General features: G+C 47.7%; 1 protein-coding gene across 6 annotated transcripts; it reads right to left on the bottom strand.

The window, feature by feature from the left end:
- Positions 1–13: 13 nt before the first annotated feature.
- LOC128794979 (SLAIN motif-containing protein-like) lies at positions 14–20,026 on the bottom strand. Of its 6 annotated transcripts, none has more exons than XM_053955308.1 (9): positions 19,878–20,026; positions 16,641–17,341; positions 8,383–8,516; positions 6,199–6,348; positions 3,874–4,014; positions 2,988–3,305; positions 2,043–2,180; positions 1,653–1,962; positions 880–1,045 (listed from the first exon to the last, which is right to left on the bottom strand). In XM_053955308.1, the coding sequence occupies exons 2-9, from the start codon at positions 17,318–17,320 to the stop codon at positions 979–981; spliced, it is 1,938 nt and encodes a 645-aa protein (XP_053811283.1). In that variant the 5' UTR covers positions 17,321–17,341; positions 19,878–20,026; the 3' UTR covers positions 880–978. The 6 variants fall into 6 exon arrangements, with proteins under 6 accessions (XP_053811281.1, XP_053811282.1, XP_053811284.1 ...); XM_053955311.1 differs by having other exon boundaries at positions 1,941–1,962; XM_053955306.1 differs by lacking the exon at positions 1,653–1,962 and having other exon boundaries at positions 14–1,045.
- Between the last annotated feature and the right edge of the window lie 48 nt (positions 20,027–20,074).

The raw sequence follows: 20,074 nt of genomic DNA, 5'->3' as shown, positions 1-20,074 counted from the left end.
GGAATAAAGCAGATCTATTTCAGCACCATAACATTTTATTAAACTACACTAACAAAGTCACATTGATGGCAGGGAGAACATTGCTATCAGTGCATATTTCCTGGACTAAGACTGTATTTGTAGCATCCAGCACTTGCTGAGGAAAAGGACACTGGTACAGAATCCTTAAGAGACAGTAGAAAACTTCTACAAAAGTCAGGGCAGTTGGGAACCAGCTGAGATCTCCAACGCTTCAAGACAAAACTGTGAGGGAAGGGGATTTTTAAAAAGTTTACTCTTAAGTGGTGTTGAGCTCGCTCAGCTGAGGTAAGGTGCTGGTGCCCAGCAGTTTTTAACTGGCATTCCTGTCCCTGCCTGTTCACACCCCACACAAATATTGTGTACTGCTCCTCATGACCTGTGCTGACACCTGGATACAACAGCTCAGTGTTCTACAGTTATAAAAACTTGTTGCAGCTCTAGACCAAACAATAAAAAGTAGCAGAAATACATTCTATACAGAAGTAAAAAAAAAAAAAAAAAACCAAAAAAACAACAAACCAAAACCCAGTAAAATTCCAGGCAAATATTAGAGTACATCAGGTTGGGTTTAAAAAGTCTCAAATCTAACACCTATGTCACTGTTTCTACTCTCTACGAGCTCTGCCACAGCACCAGCTCAGAGCTGCTTCTGGCACAGAGAGGACACCCCCAGCTCTGCAGCATCCCTGGGAGGGGATGGTGACAGACCTTCCCCAGGGCTGCAGCTGGGGTGTGGATGAAATAAGGCTTTTCCAGTCTTCCTGGGAAGACTCAGGGTTCAATGGAGGGTGGGAGCTGTGTGTCCCAGCCTCAGCTCCTGGCAGAGCAGAGGGAGGTGGGAGGTGTGGAGAGCACAGAATGAGGGATATGTACAGCAGTCTGCAGGGACAGGGGCTCTTTCCCAGTGAGGTCATGCCCAGCCAGCTGGGATCTGCTTCACGGAAGTGTTCTGGGCTGTCAGTAGCACCCATCCTTCCAGGAGTCATCCTCAGGGGCCTGGGGGGTCTGTGCTGCCTGGAGGAACCTGGGGGGGACAAAACAACATGTCAGGGACAACTCCAGGAAAAGCCCTGTAATGGACACAGGTTTGGGTTACCAACATCCCTCTGCCATGGGTGAAGTGCTGCTGTCACACCCTGAGCATCAGCAAACACCAACTTGAGGCACTTTAAGGAAATTAAGTAGGTGTTACTGGATGCTTAAACACTGATATCTGACAAAATAACATTTTGTGACTTCAGCCCGTGACTGAGTCCAAGAGAAATATTCTTCTATGCAAATATAACAACACATGAAAAATAATCAGGTATGTAGAGTACTGATATCAATTAGGAGATTAAAAATTCCCTTTTTCATGTTTTTAAAGTAAGTAGATACATTTCAATGTAAGGCTCCAATGGGACAAAAAAGATCAACAAGCATCGGCTGCTTATTAGTCTGGTATCAGTCATATCATAGTAACTCTGAATCAATTTAATTTCCCTCAATAATAAATTGTAGCATAACAGTTGTTAAAAAATGAGCAACAAGAACAAAAACTCTTAAGTGTTGTGACACCACTCCCCATGCTCTGCTTTCTCCCATGAAGCATGGCATGAAGTTACTACAATGCCAAAGAGGTCCCCACTCACCTCCTGGACGGGGGTGTTGCCTTTCCCTTGGGCACGGCCACCCCTCCCACACCCGGCCGTGCTTTCAGGGCAGAGGGTTTGGCCACAGTGACCACGGTGGTGGTTCTGGAAGTGCAACTGCTGCTGGGAGAGCCCGTGTGGAGCTGTGGCTTGCGGACTGGGGGGACAGGAGCCATGTAGCTGCAGGGCTTCCCCACCTGCCTGCTGGGCAGCAGGGAGCCGGCTCCCGAGGCCACCTTCCCAGACTGGCGCCCCGTGAGCGGGGACTGTGCGGCCCCCGAGGAATACCTGAGTTTGCTGGGAGTCAGACCTGCAGGGGACACAAGAGCACCTCTGAGGGCTGGCTAAGGAGAGAAGGGAATGGAGGCGTGTGGGAGGTGTGGCACTGACCTGCTGACCGCTGCTGAGTCCTGGGGATGCGGCTGCTGGGCACCTGCAGGTCGGACTCCAGGCTGCGGCTGCTCCGCACGGCCTCGAGGGCGCGCAGGCTGCTGCGGGCCAGGTTGGGCATGCTGTGCCTCAGCTCCTCTGAAAGCAAACACATCCTCAGCCCCCTGCTGCTGCTGCTGGTGGAAGGCTCTCTGGAAAAACCCATGCACTTAAAAGCAGAGCAGTCTGTAGCTAGTTCTTAGCTTCCAGTAACCAGCAGTGATTTTGAAATCACAGAATAAGGAGGCTGGAAGAGACCTTCAAGACCATCCCATCAACCCAGCACCACCATGATCACCCCTAAGCCACACCTCCAAGTGTCACACCCAGAGATGGTGACTCCACCACCTCCCTGGGCAACTCATTCCAAGGCCTGACCACTTCTGCAGGGAAACAATTGTTTCTAACATCTAACCTGGACCTCCCCTGGTGCAACTTGAGGCATTTCCTCTTGTCCTTTCACTTGGGACACAGCAGAAGAGACCAACCCCCACGTGGCTGCACCCTCCTGTCAGGAGCTGTAGAGAGCAGTAAGGTCTCCTCTGAGCCTGCTCTTCTCCAGGTTGAACTACTGCAGCTCCCTCAGCCACTCCTGGTGCTCCAGCCCATTCCCTTCTCTGGCTACACTCCAGCCCCTCAATGTCCTTTTTGTAGTGAGTGGCTCAGAACTCCACACAGCACTTGAGGTGTGCCCAGGACAGGGGACAATCCCTGCCATGGTTCTGTGGCCATCCTACTCTCAATCCAGCCCTCGTCCCTTGGCCTTGACCGCTGGGCACGCGCTGGCCCACACCCAGCACTGCCAGCTCCTTTCCTGTCCAGTAGCACTCCAGGCCCCCAGCCCGGAGCCCTGCAGGGGGATCCGTGTGTGCCAGAAGCCCCTTCCCTGGCTCAGATCGCCCTCACCTTCGCTGTTGGCATACTTGAGGCGCTCCTGCATGGGGCTCTGCACTGCCCTGCGCGGGGCGCGCAGCCGCGATGCCGTGGCCCTGCCCAGCTCCGCGCCCGAGGAGGGCGACTGGCAGCGTGGGGAGCTCAGCGGGGACGGCGAGTAGCGGTGGGTGCTGCGCAAGGACAGCGAGCAGTCGCAGTCGTCCTCGTCCTCCAGGCTGTAGGTATCGAATTCCTGGTCGCTGTAGGTGCCGCGGCGCAGCGAGTGCAGGGAGGCGCTGGAGCTGCGGCGGGACACGGAGGCGGAGCTGGAGGCGCAGTCCTGCCGCAGGCCTGGGGACACGGGGGACACGAATTCCAACAACACACCCCAAATTCCAAAGCAATCCTTTGGTAGCGATTTGTTTCACACTGGAAGGAGAGACAGGTTAACACCTGTCCTCCCCGGAATTCATCATCAGGAACAGCATCACCTGCATCAGCACTGCTTAATTACAGCACAATTAGCATTCAGGGCACCTGCAGTGCTCCCTAATCCCACCTGAGATTGTGGACATTGCCACCAAGCTCCAGCAGGTTAAGTAGGTATAGGAGTCTAATTTACAGGTATGGGAGTCTCATTTAGAGGTTAAATCTTTTAGTTTAATTTATTCTGCACCCACCAGCATTTCAAAGCTGGAAACAAAGACTTCAAGTCTGTCTCCCATAAAAACACACCTGCCTGAATGGCACCTGGGTTATCTACAGCTCCTCATCAGCCTATGCCTTTACTGAAGTTTTCCTGCCTGACAATATATAAGCAACTTTAAAAAAACCAAAAAAAAAAAAACAACAACAAAACCAAACCAAATAAAACCCCCCAAAAAACCCCACCTGCCCAAAACAAACAAACAAAACTTACTCTCTTCCTGCAGCCGTGCCATGACCTGGACATCAGTGAGGTCCTGAAGTTTGTAGCCCATGGAGATGGAGTCATCCGAGGTGCTCAGCTCGCTGTCCACTGAGGACTGGGAGCTCAGGGCCGAGTGCATGCTCAGGTACCCTGGGAGAGAGTGACACAAGCCCGGTCAGACACCCACAAGCCCACCAAGAGCAGCAGGGACCTGTCCCAGGAATTCAGCAGTGCAGCTGGGAGCTTCAGGTCCAGCTGTAAGAAATAAGAATTTAGAAATTCCAACACTCCATTTTTAACCTCCTGTTTTCAGATGCTTTTCAAAGAAGGAATGTGAGGCTGACTGGCAGGAAGCAGCTTGGTCAGTGCCCATGTATGAAATGCATTTTACACCTGAACTTCACACCTGGGTTTTCCATGTCAGCAGTTACTTGTCTTCCAAGCTGGTTGAAGAAATCATGTTGGGAACCTGCTGCTTTTTCCTGCCTGGCTGGGTTTGATCACAGTTGGTGCCCTGCCTTCAAATCTTCTCAGAACATGGCAGGAAAACTGTGAGCTTCGGGATGCTGAAATAATACAGTGACAGAAGTGTGGCTGTACCTTAAAGGTGTAGCTGGGTCTATGCTGCACACACATTCCAAGTCAAGATATTCCATTATAAAATCCCATTTTTTTCCTCCTGAGTCAGGAAAAGACTGTATGAGTTGAAATAAATCCATCCTGAGCAGGGCTTGCATCTGTAGGATGTGGTGGAATCAACAAGCACAGGTTTCCTGCTGTAATTAACAGCCCCTTCAACACTGATTAAAAATCCAGCTGGACTTTGAGACCAGTTTTCTAAAAGGCAAAACTCCCAATCCAACTTTGTTTAGTTTGCTGTTGCATTTCAGATTGAAGGTCTAGTTAAAAATAGCCAAGGAGGGGAAAAAACTGGTCCTTCTTCCATCAGTAAAGCTGAGCTGATGATGGTTTTCAAACAGAAACCACATCTGGGCTTTGTCAAAAGGGTTGGTTTGGTTTTCAAGGGAAGTCACTGTTAAACATTTTCCATTTGAAGGGTAGGAAAGCTGTTTTTTCTTAGAAATAAAGTAAGATTTGAGTCAGTCAGGCTGACAGGAAACTTTAAACTCGTCTTAGCACTTGCACAAGGCAGAGGGAAGAGGCACTTGAGATGAAGTGAACTCATCATGCTCTGAAAGGACAGAGCCTGTCCTGGCCCTGCCCTCCCACCCAGCCTATTTGCAGAAGCCAAAGACACTTTGGTTTTACTCATCAGGAGCTGCTTCTGGGTGAAAAGGTGCTCAGACACCTGGACTGCCCCCCAACCTCATATGAAAAACAAGAAATTGCCTTAGAGATGTTTCCCTGCAGAGCTCAGCTGGCAAAAATCCTCAGTCCTACGTGCATCCTTTTGTTTGCAAAACAGAGATAAGTGTTAATTTCTATTTATAGCAGAAAATCAGACCTCAAAAACAAACTTGCACCTGTGAAAACAGCCACAGGCAACCCTTCTTTTTTCAGAGGGGAAAAAAATTCATTTAACATCAAGTTTGGAGGCAGAGACTGTTAAACATGCTTTGTGTTTTGAAACATGCAAAGTAGGGTTTAGCAATTTCCACACAAAACAAACAAATAAGGAAGAGTCCTTTGATAACAGAACCAAGAGGCCTTTGTGCTGGGAACAGCAGGAACTGCAGCAAGGATAACAAATGGAGCTCCTGGAAGGGTGTTCCTGCCTCCTCAGGCACAGGGAGGCTGCAGGCCACAGCATTTTGGAGGAGCTTCATTATCAGGCTGTAACAAGAGTTGTGGCTGAGCTGCCTCTAAGGCAGGGAATCTTCTCCACACACGATTAAGGCTGAAGGAAAACTTCTGGTATTTTGTCTTAGCTGCCCACTCAGGCAATTGAAGGCCTTACCCTGGAGACTTTGGCAGCTTTTTGTTCCCTGCATTGATCAATATTCCCAAGAGAAACCTTCCCCAGAAAACTGAATCCAAGTGACTCTATAAAGATCACGTCTACAGACTACAACATTATTCAAGAGCAATATATTTTTGCCCCAACAGCTGTTTTCTATTTTAAGCCACTTAAAATTAGTACAATTTATAAATATATATATATAGAGAGAAAAAGTAGAGAAACCCAAACCAAGAAATAACTACAGGACATTTAGAATGCAAGGAGGTTTTCTCCCACACAAATGAAACCTGTGTGAGGAAGAGAGCAAATGAAAAGGGGAAAACACCAAGAGTGGCCATGAGAACTTTTCCCTGTGTCAAGCCCTAACCCTCCTTGCATTTTAAAGTGCCCAGTGCTGCAGTGCCATGCCATACCTGAGCTGCCACAGGTTAGTAGTGCTTTGTTAGTCGATTTGAGGTGCCCAGGAGAGTTTAGTGCATTGCTACAGGAGCCTGCCTCGGAATTCAGGTTATGTGCGCTGGGAGATGCCAGGGGGCTGCAATACAGGTTTTTCCATCTACTGGCTAGAAGGAAAAATACAAAAATGCCACAAAGGTTAGCATTTTGGAAACAGAGAGCAAGAACAAGATACAGAGGTATCAAACACGATTAAATTCTGCAGCAGAGGTACTTGGTGCTCCCTGCCACGCTGCAGGGAGCGCAGCAGTGCCCAGTCCCCCACTCATGTCCTTTAACTGCTTTTGTCCCTTCTGAAGAATTCCAAGAGTAACTCCTGACAAGCTTGGCTTTGAAGAAGCCATACATTTCACAAAGTTCCAGTGCTGGATGGATGACTATTTCCATCACTATCTGCCACTGCTACAACCCCTCATTTAAAGAGCTCACTGAACTTTATGTTACCAGTATGTTATTCTGAATGTTTGTGATGGAACCAAGACAGTATTAAACCACAGAAACTATGCCAACCCAATATAAAAAACAACTCTTTGAATTAACTTTGTTAGCTCACACACACTCACGTGTTCATAAATGAACCAAAATAAGGCAGGTGGCAAAACCAAGTATTCCCATCCATACTGTAGGTGTTAATGAGCAGCTACAACACTGAGGAAATTACTCACACCATGATCTGGAGATACTCAAGGGGCTGCTGAACTGCCCACAGAACTCAGTTCTCCCTACTGTGAGTATATCAGCTAAGAATATAATGAAGATTCACCATATTAAGTTTGCTTTTTTTATTTCTTCCACAAATATTAGCAGGTCAGACTAAGTACAACTGAAGCCTGACACATTTCAGAGAGAAAGCAGGTTATCAAATAGATTTCATTCCAATTTCTAAGCACAGATGGTTTATGAAAGCAAATGAAGTTTGTGAACAAAGTCTATTCAGTTATCTCCAGTCAGGAATGCCAAGGTTAAACTCAAGATCTCAAGCAGTGCCAAACACTGTTAGAATGAAAACTAAAATAACCAATACCAACCCCCAAAGCAGTGACCTCAGACTCCAAACCACAGGGCTCAAATTGTTGGTTAAACTAAAATCAGAATTTCTGCATTCCCATGGAGACAAACCCTCAGACACCAACGTGGGGAGCCAGCTGGGGTTGGATTCCAGCAGCTCAGGGATATCCCTGAACTTCCAAACAGTGATTCTCTCAGAAGTGCCACTTCTCCAAACACAGCTTTTGTGTCTGAAGGTTCCTGAGTCCAGCTGGACAGAGGAGACTGCAGCACATCTCTGCAATAAAACCTGCAGCTGCAGCAAGTGCTGACCAGGAGAGCTGGATGAGAGGGAATCTAGAGAAGGTAAAAAATAGTTACTGATTCCTTTCCAACCCCTCAGGGTCCAGGCTGTCAGGACTTCCAGCCCATTTTACACAAACCTGGGGACCATTTGAACTGACACAGGCAGGATATGCACCAGGTGCACCACAGGTGATGCAGGACAGAGGTAGGGGCAGAATAAATTCATTTTTGTCCTGTGAACTGCATCTGTTGTGACAGCTCTCCCACCATTGAAAGCCCAGGTGGCAAAGCAAAGCCCCACAGCCAGGCCCCAGAACACTGCCTGTGATCAGAGATGTTCACACTGCACACAACATTCCAAGTTTTTGCATCAGGCAGATGAAATCATGATTTCCCTTCAGGATTAACACAGCTCACAGCCACCAGGAAGTGCTTTTAGGGGATGATAAAATGGAGGAAAAACCTGGTTTCCAAGTGACACCATTTCTTCAAGTTTAATATTTCATTGTTGTAAGCTTTGAGCAGCAGACAATTTTTTCACCCAGGTAGGAGCATCTGGGAAGATCCAGCAGGAATATCCAGTAGGATATCCAGAGGAGCAATCATCACCACTAGGAACACTCAGCACCAGGAGTTCTCCAGAAAGAAGCTGCAAGAACAGTTTTCCATGTCTCTCTCCCCACTCCCCAGCAGCACATTTTTTCCTCTACACAGTTCTTACACTTAAAAATGTTTAAATATTAACAAAATGTAAAAAGTCAAGAGCCTGACGACACTAAGCTCGATTTTCCCGCTTAGAATGAGATTTGCAAGGGACCCCAGAGCAGCAGAGGCTGCAGATGCCCTACCTTGGTCCAGCCTGTTGATGAGGGTTCTGCAGGCAGCCTCAATCTCGGGGCTGGGGTTATCCAGCACCTGCCGGCACCACTTCAGAGGAGAGGCTGTTTTCTCATCCATGGATTTCCTTGGAGACACATAGAGCCTTTGCAAGGATTCAAAGGAGACAGGAAGAAATGCTCATTAATTCAAAGCATACAGCTACCAAAGCAGCATTTGCTAGAGTGTAGGCATCAAGAACCAACAGTTACCCAAATTAAAAAATTCAGGTTTAAATCTCATATTATGACTCAGGAAGAAAGTTTACTGCCACAACAAGAAAATTCAATGGCTTCACAGAGAAACCCACAGGTTCTGCAAGGCAAGGTGCCATTCTAGGCTGTTGCAACACTGCTGGAAATGAAGTGGTTTGAATACTCACCTGTCTCTTCCTCTACTCCCCTCTTCCAAATCCCCGCCCCCCCCCCCCCCCCCCCCCGAGGCAGTGAGGGTGTAGAGGTGCTCCTAACTTGAGCTGCAGGATGATCTCCTTCCAGGATTTGTGGATTTTGTTTAAAACCCTCTGGATGTGTCCTCACAGCTGTGTCCTCCCAGCAGCTCTGAGACACCTGAAGGTGCATTCCCAGATTCCAGGGATAAACCCCTTCACTGCAGGATTCAGACATTCCCAGACAGGGAATGTGCCTTATCTTCCCTGTACAGTCAAATAAATTCTCCTCCAGCCTGAGTGTCTGCCACATCTCTGACACCTCCATTGCTTTGCATGGACACCCAGGATTAGCCTTATGGATAGACACATTTAATCATCTTAAACTCCTGGATTATTTACAAGGGATTGGGTGGAAAGCAACATCTTCACCCGATTTCCAAAGCAGAACATTCCTCTGAGGAAAGGTCAAAGCTGGAAGAACCTTTGCTATAAAAGCAACTCAAGTATTTTATTTACACATCCCACATTTGAATTTTTAAAAGCAAAAAGTAGTTCCCTATTTTTTAATGTTTTTGCTGCTCAGCAACACATTCAAAACTTGTAAGGGGAAAGAAAAATCAGTCCTCTGTACATCCCAAAGTGAAACTGTTTTTAATTCTTGCAGATCACTTGGAGAACACCCTGGTGCAGAGGGCAGTGAGACCTCGACCTACATCTGGAACCTGATGGTCCTTCAATGTCCCAGCCAGCCCAAATCCTTCTGGGATTCTGTGATTTGTGGACATCAGGTTCGGCTCTCAGGTTCCCCCTCTCCTGAGGCTCTGATGAGCTGCTGGCACAGCCTTCAGCTGCTCCCTCTGCACCAGAAAATCCCTAGCAGCAGCTCCAGGAGCTCCTGGCCAGCCAGGAGCTCTCTCATGCACACAATCACACAACTGCTGCTTTCCCACCAGCACCTCCCTCTCCTGCTGCTCCTTCACCTCAGGACCTGCTCCCAGGTGACAAAGAACCCTCCTGGTCACCAGCAAACCACCTACAGCCACACCTGAGCATTTATGGTGTTCCCAAACCTGGCCTCACTGATGCATCCAGAGGATTTCACTTTCATCAGGCCAAAATCACGTATTTAAGCATAAAGTAACAATGGGGGTGGAGTTAAGATTTCAAGAGATGTCTGCCTGTGCTTCAGTTGTCTCCTCCTTTCTCCCCCAACTTTTGCCACTCCTGCAGCAAGGTACACCGAACCTTTCTGCTCCAGTTACTCATTCTCTCACAGCCAGCTCAGATCCAACCCATGAAACACTGATTTCCACAACAAAACTGCTGTAAATCAGCAGGAATGTCAGTCATTATCCCACTCATTCCTGAAAACCTAGGTTTAAAATACAGAGAAACACTGTGGAACTCTCAGCTGTCAGGTATCCTGGCTGTAATATCAACACCTGGCCAAGACAGAACATAAACAGCTGGGATATTTAAAATATTGTACAGGCCTGCATGACCTACTGCCCTGACCCCAACCCTAACCCAGGCAATGATAACAGGGAATGCAGAAAGCAACACTCCCCAGACCTGGCTGGTTTGGGGGTTATGAGATAGAACATCACTGCATGCAACAGCTCTCAAAATACTGTTTGTTACCTGCAGAAGGATTATTCCCTGTTTTTTTTTACCTGCATTATTCCATGTTTTTTGCCTCCTGACACATCACTCCTGACTTGCCAGCCCTGCCTGTGGCCAGAGCCATCTTTTTCAGGGAACAGACTCAGCCTCTTTTAGTCACAACTCACACAGGAGCTTTCCCCCATCAAGCTTTACACAAACCCAAATGCAAATAAAAAAATCCAAAGGCTAATTTGTTGTTGACAAAACAAATGCTGAGGAATGAATGCAAATATTCCTGAGTCTCCAAAGGTACCTCTCAGGGCAGACCCCCCAGCCAATCCTGCTGTGTTTCTGCACGGAGAAATGAGCATTACAAGCACTCAAATCCAATCAAACCCTGGAAGCAAAGTGCTCCCTCTCCCTGGATTTATTGTACAGCTCAGACCACAAAAGGAGCAGTAAAACCATCACACAAAAAAGAGGCCAGCAGCCTCCTCAGGGCAGGTCAGGCTGCTCTGCACATATTCCAGGTTAAGGGAGAGATTCCTGCCCTGCTCCAGTTGTTCTGCCCAGCTCCTTCCCTGCTCCTCACCCTGTTTCCACCAGGAGCATCCCAGCTGAGGATGGCAACACTTGTTTGCCTGGCAGAGCCATTCCCACATGGAGCAAAGCTGTGGAGTCCTCCGAGCTCTGCCAGAGGACTCTGATGTTTTCTGCTGACAAGTCCATTGGCAAGAGCAGCTCTCACAATTTCCCCAAACTCTTCAGAGCACTGACAGGCAACTTAGCTAAATAAAAAAAAAAAAAAAAGGAATTCTGGTTTGATTTCACAGCACCAGGGTTCCCATTTTCCCTCTGCAGGAGCTTTGGGAAGGGCTCAGCACTCTGACTTATCCAAAGGTGCTGGCACAGCACTAAACTAAAAGCACCAGACCCTCAAATACGTGAATGTGAATCTTTCTCTGGACATGTAAAGAGCCTGAAGTCACCTTTTCCTAGGCTCAGGATAGTCCAGTGACCAGAGTCACCCACCAGTCACCCAGCCTCACATCCACGGAGCTAAAACCTTGGAACAAGGAGGGTGTGAAAAGCTAAAAACTCGTGGCTTTGTTTAAAAACACTCAGAATATTTCTTTCTGGTACCTTCAGCCTCCTAGGTTGTTTGATTTGCCAGGTTCACTGAACCCCAGAAGCACTGTAAAAGCAGGAGCAACCCCAGAGTCAGGCAGAGCTGAACACAGTCCTGCTCAGGACCAAGCCTTACCCTGCAGTTTGCTCCTCCAGCTCAGCAGTTTGGGTGCTCTCTCTAAATGTCTCTGAATGTTTTCTTTTGTCAAATTGCAAATGAAAATCGGTTATTTAGATACTTACAAGGCCTCATACAAAATGCACAAAGCAAACATTTGGGCAAATATTCCCAGTTTGATGTATTGAGGGTTTGTCGTATAAATTATTAAATACAAATGAGATTTTCTTCAGCTTCTGAGAGGAAACCCTTCAGTAATAAAGTATTTTTAGTTTCTGCTTACTAACATTTGTGTTTACCCTGTAAAACAGAGTATTTTGTGACAAACATCTCTGGTAAGGAGCAAGTGCCACAAGGATTTTTTTCTTCCATTAAGTTGTAGCCATTCACAAATAAATTTATTATATACTCTGCACTTTATTCTGACATAATCCAGAGCACTAAAACCAAGTAATATTCCAGAGATACTATTTCCCTTATGGAATCAATGTCACAGAAGGATTTACAGGAGTTAATGGCCACTATTGCTGGATTTTGAAATGCCTGCTTTAAAAAAACCCAAACCCCAAAAATGGAGGAAACACACCAACTTTCTCAACTTGCACAATGCACCAAGAAAAAGCATCCTCATGCTGAAAAACTGATCAGAGCAGGTCTAAGAGTGAAAGCTTGAGAATTTTAGATCCTGCTCAGGCAGAGTATTTGCAGCAGAAATCTATAAATCCTAAGAGCAGAATTCAGGTTGCAGAAGGCTCTAGAACCAGTGCATTAGGAAATTAAACTGAGCGTAAAGCAAAGCCCATTTCTGAAGACACAGCTTGGGTTATTATCCATCTTCCAAAGCACTTGGCACCAGTGTCTGCAGCAGCTCCGAAAATGGCAAACACTGCACTGATTTGCAGACCTTTGAGTTATACACAACAGAGCAAGGAGGAGACCTCAAATAGCTGAAAGTGTTTAGAACAATTCAGGCTTATGAGATACACTTCCTTCAAGTGCTAAAGGGCAGCTAAATTCCTCTCCAAAGCATGGATTTCAAACAGGTAATACATTCATTTTACTTTCTTTTACATATCAGACTTCAGAGAGTTGATTTTCAGATTTAGTACTCTGCTTATGCTCTGCTAATATCAAATCTAAACACTCCTGCTCAACAGAAATCCTAACACAGACAAGACTGGAGTAGAAAGCCACTGTGAAACAATATTATCCAGGCTCTGAAATGACAGAAACATAAAAGGAAAAAATGGGAAAAATCCTGTGGAGAACACTCCACACAAAAACATTCTCCTGTTAGCCCAAGGAGAGGTCTAAGCTTTATTCCCAAGAAATTGCAAAGAGAGGAAAAAATGACACTACAAAGACACTTTCTCATGTCTATTTAGGGACTAATCCTGCTGAACAAAACAGCAAAAATCAGTCCCCAAGTCAGAGCAGCTCTAAAGCTCACGTTAAATTAATCTCCTGACCCAGCCAGCAGCCCTTACAGAGATGACAAGGCAGCTGGGGTGCAGCTCCAGAGTGATGCTGTGAACACACACACGAACACACACCCCAGCACTCCCACAGCAGCAGGGCCAGCCTGCTCCCCACCTCTCTACCACTGACACTGAGGATTTCCCTGCCCACCCCTCATTTTACAGAAATGTGAAGAACAGGAGCCACAGCCTGGAGCACTTCCCAACCTGAGCCAGGGGAAGGCAGGCTCTGCCATCAGAAGCAGCTCCCCCTCCCAGGCTGAGCTCTGCACTCGATGTCACCTCCAGGCAGGTCCTGCCTTTCAGCTCTGCCTGGAGGGAGATGCTGGGGACACTCCCACAGAGCTGCACTGGCTCCTGAAGCAGCTCCTGTACCCAGAGATTGTCCCAGCAGGGCAGATGTCACCCAGCACAAACAGGTAACACTCTCCTCAAACCAGTCAGGAAAGGTTTGGAGAAGTCACTTGTGCATTATTTAATGCAACAGTGGTAAAAACATCTCATAAAATGACCAGTCTGAGAGAAAAAGACTTGCAAATCGCTGTTTCTAAGTAATGTAGATCTTGTCAGCAGCACTCTGTCACCAAGAGAGATCACAGGGAAGCTACAACAAAGCCTGTGAAGTGTATAAATGGATTACACAGAGACACTCTGTAAGTAACCTTCTCCCCCAAGCTGGAGGCACAAGGTGCTGCACTGGTAGAATTCCTGGATTTTGTGCAGCATCATATCCTCCCTTGGTGGAATTTCTCCAAGATTTCTCTCCATGTCTCTGATTGTACAAGCAGCAATGATTTCCTCCAGTACACTGAATTAAAAGACTTAAACATGAATATAGAAGAAGGTCACTGGACACAGAGCTAAGGCTGAGAAATCACATACCCAGGAAACTCCCACAGGGTCATTTCTGAGAGCAAACCATGCTCCTGCTCCCTACCAACACCAATTCAAGGGCACCCCACTTGCTGTGCTGAGCACGGATTCAGGCAGGAGACAACACAACACTGAGGAGAAGACAGCGTGACCCAGTTTCAGTCGAGACAGACTTTTGGGAATGAGAGCAGCAACTCAGGGATTCACCTGAGTGCCAGGGATTCCTTCTTGTCCTCACCTCAAGGAAAAACCTCAGAATGACAAACACTGGGAACACAACATATGTAATGCTGTCAGCACCAGATCAGGTTTGTTCCCTGGGTGAGAGGGCATTTGGATGAAAGCCTTCCCAAAACAGCTCAGGAGTCCTGTGCTCGAGTCCAAGGTGAGCATCACTGAGCTCCTCAGTGCCAGAGCCCAGCTCCGTGGGATTAGTCTCCAGGATATTTACAATTTTGAGCAGCTATTTGAGAAAGGGAGCTGAGGGAGCAGCCGAGGCCAGGCAGGCCAGGGCAGAGTTACAGCAGCTGGGAGTGGGCTCTGCCTCAGGTTTCACACAGCTCAGTCACTGCAAACACAGCTCCAAAACACAACCTCAGAGCTGCTGAACCAGGGAGCTGCACAGAAACTCCTGCAACTTCCAGCTGAATAAAGAGAATAATTTCAAATTAGAGCAGGGATTGAGACTCCACCTGCACCTGCAGAGAACAGCAAGAAACCCTCTGACCACTCCATCCTTCTTCCAGGGAAGAAGGATGTACAATACTTTAAAAAGGACTGCAAATACACAATACACTCAGCTAGTCCCTTTGGATTTGCTCAATGCAGGCAGCACTAAATACTGCCCTCATCAGCAAAGCCACCTTGTTAGAGCTGATCCTAAATTCACAGAGAATTAAGCGGCATTTGTTGGAGTTTTTTTTTTGTTTGTTTCAAAAAAAACCTCCCTCCCCTCCAAGCAGTTTACTGGTCCTTGCTGTGGGAAAGCACAAACACCTGCAGGGGCTGCATGTGGGATGTGTTTATGGAGACAGTTTGGGATATTTGGCAATGAACACAGGCACTATTGATTGTACACAGGATTCATTCCTCACTTTCAGAACAAGCTCCACAACAAGAAGCCACCACGAAAAGCAGCTTCCTGTTCCAGCAGGTTTGTATGACAAGACGAAAAGGGAACAGATGGAAGTGATGCAGCACAATCAAAGATAATTTATGGAAACAGCACTTGCACAAGTGCTCTGGATCACCACCCTTACCCAGCTCCTCAGGGGCCTCTTTGTCACAGATTGCCCTGTTCCAACCAGATCTGGCAAGAAAACAGAGCAAACAAACCCACAAGGATCCTACAAGGGGCAGACTGAAGGGTACCTGAGAAAGAAGGGCCTTACCAGCTACCAACTGAAGGAAAGGTCAAAGAACAGAACTCTTGGGCACAGAATCTCCCCTGATTTCACTGGGCAGCATCTCCTGCCTGGGTAAATCTCAGCCTCTGAGACTCAACAGAATTTGAGAACTCTGCCCTGTCACAGGTTCTATAAATGCGAATATAAACCTGGCTGCTTCCATTAATATGGAAATAATAAAGCTAGTCTTCCATATGCAACCTGTTAAATATATTCCCTTATTTATTTTTAAGAAATCTGCTCAAAATGCTGTTTAGGTATATTGAAGAGTTCAAGTGATCAAGTTAGAACCAGTATTTGGGTTTTAAAAGTACACTTGCAAAGAAAAAAAAAAAAAAAACACGTTTTAAAAGATAACCTCAAATTCAGGCTGGAGCTGATGCCATGACCTCATTGAGCTCCACTCCATTAACAAAAACATTACCTTCCCTTCTAACAGCTAATGAATGTTTGGAGCTGAAGATTTGGTTTGTGTTCAGCAGCCCTGTCCTTGCTGCCAGATTAATCTGGCTACACAAATTTGAAACCCAATTTGCAGAGCCCTGAGGCTCTTCCTCCCAAGTCTTACAAATTAACAACTCTGGGTTAAATCTCAAGTCCCAGTTATTGCGGGAGCTGGAATCAGCCTTAAACTTTATATTTCCCTTGCCTCCCAAAGGTTGTTAATCTACTGATTTATAAAACAAGTTCTAAACAAGGCTGGTGGTGCAGGGGAGAGTCACAGAGAGTTGGGTCAGTTAAGGATTACATCATTGATCTGGTTCAGTTCATGTCTCTGAACAAAAGAGGTGCTTAACTGGAAAGAAACAGCCTTCAGGAGTTGGGAATGATTTGTATCCTCAGGTCCTAGCAAAAGCCACAAATTCCAGATGGTCTAGGGATTCTTATTGACAAAATTGTTATTAAAATATGGTATTTGACAGTTGTGTTCAAGGTTTAAAAGCTCCATTATTCATTCATCTGCATGTGCTATATATAACAAAACTTAGAAGGAAAGGAAGCTGCAGCACTGGCTGGAAGGAAGGGGGAAAAAACAGCACCTACAGGTAACCTTATTTTTTAAAAAATAATGGTCTGGCACAATGGACATAAAAATAAGAACAGTCACTAATGAGAACTGCTTTCTTGCTGCTAAAAATCCAAGTCCTGTTCAGAAATCAGTTTATAGCTTTAAAGGAACTGCTCACCTAACCACAGCACGTCCCTCTCCCCCAGGCCTGGGGGTACCTACCAGCAATCCTCCTCTTCAGGGCAATTTTCCAGTTCTAACACTTTGACTTCATCCAGATCTGTGTGACTCGGAAGCCCCTCTAGATCTGCACCCTTTTCACTGGGATTCTGTTCATGGATTGCAGCCGGGGTGTGGATCCCTGCCATGAGCAGGCTGCCCAGGAGCTCGGAGCTGTCACTTGTATCCACAGGTGAGGGACACTGGCCATTGCTGTGGCTCTGCTCCCCATTGGGAGACACCTCCTCGGGGGCACTGTTGCAGCTGTATTGCATTGGAGCATCCAGGCCTCTCTTGAAGTTGTTCTCTCCTTCCTCCTGCCTCATCTTGCTCAGCTGGCTGTGCAAATCCGCCATCAGCTGCAATTCCTGCTGCTCGGTGATGGCATTGATGCTGTTGTTGATCTCCATCCCGTTGAGGCCAGGCTCGTGGTTACCCACCCCGGCATGGATGTCCCCTGACACATTTGTCCCCAGCAGGGTCCTGCTGCTCCTGCTCCTGGCGTGCTGATTGTCCAGCTCCAGTCTCTGGACCAGCTCCCGCAGCTTCCGCACCTCTGGGCCCACGTCCTCGGGGGGCTCCGTGCCCGGGCCCATGGCCGGGTGCTCCGGGGCGTCTCTGCCCAGGGCTGGCTCCAGAGCGGGGTCCTGCTGGATCAGGGGGGCATTCCCGGGCACCACCATCCTCCAGGACACCCAGTCCCACTGCAAGGCACAGCAAACACAGCAGAGATCCACAAGAGTTTTAGGCAAATGGAATTAGACACCGAAAATTCTGGCTTTTATAAGCAATGGCTAATTACACTGGGGTGGAAGGTGTCTGAATATCATCCAAATCCAAAAAGAATGACTGAAATTAGGGTTGAAAATTGCAAAGCCCACAGATTCCTCCTTTTGAACTGAAAGGATGTGCACCTGTTCTGAATCAATGAATTTAATAGAAGGAAGCTGATTTAATCCCCCACCAATAGTTTAGTTTCCATCTGTTTACCAACAAAATACTTGGGAAAAGCACCGATGGAGCAAAGTCAGGAAACATCATTAACAAGGTGCTGATGTCAGACAACAACAACATCAAAAAAATGGTGAAAACATCCTTTGTTCATTACCAGGCTTATCCTGGAAAAGCAGAAAAAACTTGGAAAGATTTCTCTGTCACCTTATGCCAAAGTAACAACAGGAACTGCAGTTACTGTGGTACATGAAAATAAGATTAAGTAACATTTTTACTGGTGTATTTGCCTGTTCCAACTGAAAAGAGAGGGGTGTAAACAGGGGAAAAAAAATCCCAACTTAAGATTACATACTCCACTAAGTCAAAAAAACCATTAAGTGCATTTCACACTAGTTTCACAACATGAGCAAACACTGCTTTTCCCCTCCACCTGATTTACACGAGTTCTCAGTTTTACTGGGCACATTCATTTTCAAACTGACTCTTCACTGAAAACCCCTAGTACTGAAAATCCCTTAATTAACAGTACACGGAGCAGGAAAATGGGTTAAAAGTCAGAAATCCTCTCTGTTTTGCAGGAGGGCAAACTGACTGAGAGAATAGGGAGTGAGTCAATATAGCCAATTCGAAGTTTAAAAACCGATGCACTTGTTACAGCTGCAAACCCTGACATTTTGTGGCTGTGGATGTTCTTCCCCCTCCCTCTGCTGCCTGAAAATATCATTTGTTTTTATGTGACAGTGGGCAAAGGAAAGCACAAAAACTCAGAGTCACACAAAGCAAGGTTACAAACAGACACCCTCATAGGTACCTCAGCATCTCTCTATTATTTAGGCACTTGTAACAGCAATAGCTGGGTACATTTCTTTAAAAATACATTTTGTTTTGTTGGGTTTTTTTACCTGATTTTTTTTTATTATTATTATTTCGGTCCTCTATCTACAAGATGTAAATTTTCAACTTCCACTTGAGTTAATAAAAAAAATACAAACAGCCCTTAGGAAGAGCTGTGAGTGAACAGAGCACACCTTCCACCCATATTCCAAACCCGTGCCTGTAAGCAGCATTGCTGAAGGCATTTTGCCTTGGGGAAAGGAAATTGACTGCGGAGTTACCAAGCAATCCCATTCCCACCCATGTGCCAGCTTCAAAAAGCTCCTCGCACGGATTCTAACTCCTACAAACCCACAGGTCCTCTCGGGTAACTGCATGGTGTGATTTCCAAAGAGATTTCCGAGGAAGGAAGCAGTGTGATTCCCAGAGATATCCCAAATCTCAGCAACTCGGAGGATGCACCATGGAGAGTTCTAGGAGTTCCACTGTCCAAGCAAAACAGTGGCTCAAGGAGGGGAATTAAGGAGATGGGTCACCCAAAAAATCGCTTCCCTTCCAAGGGTGAGGAGCTGCAAAAAAATCTCACGTGAGGAAAAAACACACTTTGAGGGGGAAGAGCAGCTGAAAAGCGCTCAGTCTTTCCCCACAACCACTACGCCTAAAAACCACCCCCCCCAAAAAAAACCCAGCAAAGACATGCAGGGGAAGAGATACAAACCTGTCAAAGTAAACTTCATTGTGTAACGGGGGGGAAGACATAAAACACGTTTAGAAGAAGGCAAAAAGGCGGCAGCCGTGAGCGGGTCGGAGACAATAATTCGGAGTTTGCCGAGCAGACATCCGGGTGTCTCACCGAGGGTAACGGTCCCCTCACACCCCGCGGAGCTGCCAGGGCCATGGGGCTCTGAGAGTCGGGGCTCTGGGGCCTCTGAGAGCTGCAGGGGCTGGGAAGGGCGAGCGAAAGGACTCTGAAGGGGCTGCGATGGGGTTGGGGGGTCTTAGGGGCAATGATGGCCATGGGTGCAGGTTCTTGGGAGGCTCTCGGGGGCTCTGAGAACCAGGAGGGGGCTATGAGGGGGCTCTGATGGCCATGGAACTGCGTGGGGTGGGGTTCTGGGGGGCAATGATGGCCGTGGGGCTGCAAGAGCTACAGGGAAGAGCTGTGCCGGGGCTGCGGGGGCTGTGATGGCCATGAGTGCTGTGAGAGGGCTCCGAGAGGCCGGGGAGCTGTGATGGCCGGGGGGCTGTGGAAGCTCTGAGCAGCTCCGAGAGCCGGGGGGGGTGAGGCAAGGGACGGGCTGAGGGTCTGAGGAGGGCTCTGATGGCCGTGATGGGGGTGCGCGCTGTGCGGCACCGGCGGACCCGACCCCCGCGGGGGGCACGGGCGCGGCCGGTCCGCACCAAGCGCGCCAGAGCCGAGCGCGGCGGGCACCCCCCCACCTCGGACGGTACCTGGATGGATGGACTGACGGCCGGACAGGCGGATGGCGGTCGGTCGGAGTGCGGGCGCCCGCCCGGTCGGTGCCGGTGCCGCCTTTCTCCGGCGGCTCAGCCCGGGCCGCGAACGGCGTGAGGCGCCGCCCCCCCGCCCCTGTGTGGGGAACGGGGATGGGGGCGCTGCGCCTGCGCGGGGCCGCCTCAGGCGGGGA

Source organism: Vidua chalybeata, chromosome 14 (genome assembly GCF_026979565.1).
Source record: "Vidua chalybeata isolate OUT-0048 chromosome 14, bVidCha1 merged haplotype, whole genome shotgun sequence".
Classification (NCBI taxonomy): Eukaryota; Metazoa; Chordata; class Aves; order Passeriformes; family Viduidae; genus Vidua; species Vidua chalybeata.
This window is presented reverse-complemented; position numbering and strand designations above follow the sequence as displayed.